At 41.6% G+C, this 5,157-nt stretch overlaps 1 protein-coding gene across 1 annotated transcript; it reads left to right on the top strand.

Annotated features, from left to right (window-relative positions):
• The first annotated feature begins 1,432 nt into the window (after window positions 1-1,432).
• LOC137712552 (geranylgeranyl diphosphate reductase, chloroplastic) lies at window positions 1,433-3,755 on the top strand. The gene is made up of 2 exons (XM_068451633.2): window positions 1,433-2,319; window positions 2,885-3,755. The coding sequence occupies exons 1-2, from the start codon at window positions 1,621-1,623 to the stop codon at window positions 3,584-3,586; spliced, it is 1,401 nt and encodes a 466-aa protein (XP_068307734.1). The 5' UTR covers window positions 1,433-1,620; the 3' UTR covers window positions 3,587-3,755.
• Window positions 3,756-5,157: the final 1,402 nt, after the last annotated feature.

A 5,157-nucleotide genomic window follows, 5' to 3' on the forward strand; every position in this document is an offset into this window, starting at 1 on the left:
CACTTCCCTGGACGATGTGGGATCTAACATCAAGTATCTATTAAAACTTAATGACAATGGTGACTTGACTTTTTAGAGAGCTTCAGATGTACACGTTGCTAGTAATCGCTGGTTAGTTATACGTCGGTAGCGCCTGTCAAACTATGTAATATTTTTATTCTCCAAAAAAAAAAAAAAAAAAAAAAAAAAAAGCTATGTAATATTTATTGCACCGAAAAATCAGTGCCAAACATAGAGGTCCCAGTTTACTGACGTGGCAATTCACCATTGGTTGCATGTAAAAGATGTCTGACATGTCTACCACCATCATATGATTTACCAGCCGCATTAGTCAAACTTAGAACGTACCTAGTGGCACACTAACTTAAAATTTGTTCTTAACCACTAAACCATCTTGTAGTGGTTCTTCATTTGTAAGTGAGAGATTTTAAGTTCAATTCTTCTCAAAGGCGAAATTGAACCACATTATTACTAACATGTTGTGAGCTTAAGCCAACCTCCTATCTCTTAATATAAATAATATCGTTTGTTTCAAAACAAAAAAATAAAACATAACGGCATGTCTAATTAGTATTATGATCCTACTTAGATGATTTAGCCTCTAGAGGAACAATTTCAAGAAGATATTTTCCAAGTCACTTTCGAGAAGTTGAAAACATATTTTGCGAAAAAAATAATATTAAAGAGACAATTTATTTAAATCATATAACGTGATTATTGATGATGATTTGAATTGACATGTTAATTTCTTTATGATGACACTATCATTTTTTTCATTTTTGGGTCAAGTGTCACATCTCGACCCAGGCCCCACCACATCCCGGCCCTGCTCTACCACCGTAATACGATATTGTCCGCTTTGGGCCCCAACTACGCTTTCACGGTTTTGTTTCTGGGAACTCACACGAGAACTTCCCAGTGGGTCACCCATTATGAGAGTGCTCTCGAGCGCTACTCGCTTAACTTCGGAGTTCCCATGGAACTCGAAGCTAGTGAGCTCCTAAAAGACCTCATGCTAGGTAGGGATGAGAATATACGTATAAGGATCACTTCCCTGGACGATGTGAGATCTAACATCAAGTATCTATTAAAACTTAATGACAACGGTGACTTGACTTTTTAGAGAGCTTCAGATGTACACGTCGCTAGTAATCGCTGGTTAGTTATACGTCGGTAGCGCCTGTCAAACTATGTAATATTTTTATTCTCCAAAAAAAAAAAAAAAAAAAAAAAAAAAACTATGTAATATTTATTGCACCGAAAAATCAGCGCCACACATAGAGGTCCCAGTTTACTGACGTGGCAATCCAGAATCTACACAACCAGACAAATCCTCTACAAAAACAGACAACGTGGCATTATGTCATCCCCTCCCATTTCCAAACCCAAAACAAAATTCAAGCCAAACCTCCCCCTCCCTAAATCAGTCAAAATCCAAAAAATCCAACTCATTATCCACAAAAAATCTCAGCCCTCCATTTCCCCAATCCAACGGCCACTTCCCCCACTCATATCCCAAACCATATCCCCCAAATACATAAAAATAAGAAATTAAATCACACTCTTGCCACTCTCACCCTCCTCTCCACCTCCTCTGCTTCAGCTGCTCCGACCAAGAAAATGGCCTCCATCGCCCTGAAATCCTTCATCGGCCTCCGCCAAACCGCCACGGAGAAAACCCATTTCACAATGCAAGCAAAACCCGTTTCTCCGAAACCCTCAAACCACCGAACCCTCCAAGTCAAAGCCGCCAAGACCAGCCCAAAAGTCACCGGTCGAAACCTCCGCGTCGCCGTCATAGGAGGCGGACCCGCCGGCGGCGCGGCCGCAGAAACTCTAGCCAAGGGCGGCGTCGAGACGTTCCTCATCGAGCGGAAGATGGACAACTGCAAGCCCTGCGGCGGGGCCATCCCGCTCTGCATGGTGGGCGAGTTCGACCTCCCGCTGGACATCATTGACCGCCGCGTCACGAAGATGAAGATGATATCGCCGTCGAACGTGGCGGTGGACATCGGGCAGACCCTGAAGCCGCACGAGTACATTGGGATGGTGAGGCGGGAGGTGCTGGACCAGTACCTGAGGAACAGGGCGAGTGAGAACGGCGCGACGGTGATAAATGGGTTGTTTTTGAAGATGGATAAGCCGGGAGATGGGGAGGCGCCGTACGTCCTGCATTACACGGAGTACGACGGGAAGGCCGGCGGCGCCGGCGTGAAGAAGACGATGGAGGTTGATGCGGTGATTGGAGCTGATGGGGCAAATTCCAGAGTGGCCAAGAGCATTGATGCTGGTGATTATGAGTATGCTATTGCCTTCCAGGTAATTAATATGTACTTGCTTTGTTTCTCTTTTTAGGAAATTGCGATATTCTAAACTACTCTAATCTCGAATTCGGTTGAAGGGGAACTAAAACTAGTGCAATGGGCCTGACAAACTGATCTAACTCACATCTGCGTTGAAAATTGCTACTTAATTATTTGCAGTCAATTGTTGTGCTTTGTGTTTGAAATCTCGATCAATTTGCAGAATTTGGTGTTTTGTCAATGGACTAGGCTCAGTGCATGTGATTTGAAGTTGTTAATTAACATTATGTCAGTAATTTTGATGAACAGTAAGAGAATTATGAATGAATTACTCGAAATCGAGATATAATTTTCAGGTATGCATTGGTCATCAGTCGTGAAAATGTGGCTACCATAGAAAATTTTGTGCTAATAACACGCGAACCGCTTTAAAACCTGAAATTTTCTCGAATTTTATGACCGTGCTCTTGTGTATGTTGTTATATGATTACCAAATTCAAAGTTTATGGAGTAACATTAGATGTTGATTTGGTTCAATGTTTGGTTCGTTCTTATTAAATTCTTGGTTTCGGCCTTTTCAGGAGAGAATCAAAATCCCCGATGACAAGATGGTGTACTATGAAAACCTCGCTGAGATGTATGTCGGCGATGATGTCTCGCCAGACTTTTACGGGTGGGTGTTCCCGAAATGTGACCATGTAGCAGTTGGTACCGGCACTGTGACTCACAAAGGAGACATCAAGAAATTCCAACTAGCAACAAGAAACAGAGCCAATGACAAGATTCTAGGCGGCAAAATTCTCCGGGTGGAGGCACATCCAATTCCAGAACACCCCCGGCCACGAAGGTTGGCAGGCAGAGTAGCACTCGTTGGTGATGCAGCTGGGTATGTAACAAAGTGTTCTGGTGAAGGCATATACTTTGCGGCAAAGAGTGGCAGGATGTGTGCCGAGGCAATAGTTGAGGGTTCGGAGAATGGGAAGAGGATGGTGAATGAGGCGGACTTGAGGACGTACTTGGAGAAGTGGGACAAGACCTATTGGCCTACTTACAAGGTGTTGGATGTGTTGCAGAAGGTGTTCTATCGATCGAACCCCGCGAGGGAAGCGTTCGTGGAGATGTGTGCGGATGAGTACGTGCAGAAGATGACGTTCGATAGCTACTTGTACAAGAGGGTGGTGCCGGGGAATCCGTGGGAGGATTTGAAGTTGGCTGTGAATACCATTGGGAGCTTGGTTAGGGCTAATGCACTTAGGAGGGAGATGGAGAAAATTAATGTATGAAAGGAGGAAGCCTTGTTGGTTGTGTAATTTTATGTTATTTTTTGTATTTTTTTTTTCCTTATGTAATGAGGAATAAACTCTTTGAATCCAACAGATTTGAGTGGGAATTCCATATTTGTGTAATAAGGTACAATATCAGTGTTAACTTAAAAGGCCTTGTTCTGATTTACCCTTTGAACTTTCAATTTAGTTATGAGCCCGTCTAGTATTTTAAAACGTGCTAATTCGGCAGGTCTATAACAAAATTATGAAATGACCATGCCAACCGGAAGGAGGTCATGAGTTCTAGGGCAAGGGCGGAGCTAGGCTCCCATGGGCTATAGCCTAGTGCAATTCTTGGAAAAATTAGAAATTACTATTGAGATTTAGCCTATATAAATTTCTAGGTCTGCCCTTGTTTTAGGGTTGTTGCCGAATTTTTCCTTTAAAATATCACAGTGACAGTATCTCAAATTAATAATACATTGTCAAGTGTTGAGCGTTTCACATGTAGAAATATGTTAATGATGCCACTTAGTACTACAGTCTAGTGGTATTCATCTTCACTTATGAGCGAGAGTCTTAGGTTCGATTCTCGCCAGAGGCGAGTTTGAATCACATTATTGTTAGTCCATTGGGAGGCTAGGACCACCCTCTTCCCCTTAATGTAGATTATATCATTTGTTTTTAAAAAAAATGTTAATAATTTGAGTTATTGCCAAAGTGACGTTTTCGAGTATAACTGATCCTTCCTCTTATCACAAAGAGCGCATTTTTTTTTAAGTAAAATAAGGGGGTGGATCACCCCAAAAACTAGCTCAAAGAGTTATTACATATAATTCATGTCCTAGAGATTTCCATCATATCATCAAATAATTGAGTTCCAATTCAATCAGGAGGATTCTCAAAATAATGGTACTCAAGATCCATATTATAATTCCAATCGGCAATATCATCTGTCACCATGTTCTTTTCTCGATAAATATGCACTAACTCGCATTCAGCTATATGTGTCATAAGTTGTCTACACTGATCAATGATGTTGGCAAGAAGATGAAAGCTGGTATTGATCATATTAATGATTAAATTCACCACAATAGTAGAATCCATCTCCACACATAATCTTGAAATACTTTTGTCAAGTGCATTCAATCCAAAATATAGCCCCCCAAAATTTAACATCAACTACATGAGCTTTGCCCAAGTTGATAGAGAACCCTCCAAGCCAATCATCGATGTTGTCTCTAAGAACTCCTCTTGCACCTATAGGTGAATGCCAAGCCAGAGACACTTGCATCTTAGGAACATTAGAACATACACACTTAGAGGCATCACACCATCATTTGCAGCCTTAAACATGATAATTTGGGAGATTGCGGTATTGTGAAGTTGTCTTCTAAAAGTTGTTTGTTCCTCCATTTCCATACGTACTTGGTTGAGTATTTCCCATTTTATTCTAATAATCGCATCCGTTGGAAGGAATCAGAGATTAACGGCAGGATGAAGCGAACAAAATAGGGGAGATTCGATGTGCACTGGCCCATTGTATGGTCAAACACACATAAAAAATTTTAAAAAAGTGTTTGGAACGT

Source organism: Pyrus communis, chromosome 14 (assembly GCF_041283825.1).
Source record: "Pyrus communis isolate YQ-2024b chromosome 14, ASM4128382v1, whole genome shotgun sequence".
In the NCBI taxonomy this organism is placed as follows: Eukaryota; Viridiplantae; Streptophyta; class Magnoliopsida; order Rosales; family Rosaceae; genus Pyrus; species Pyrus communis.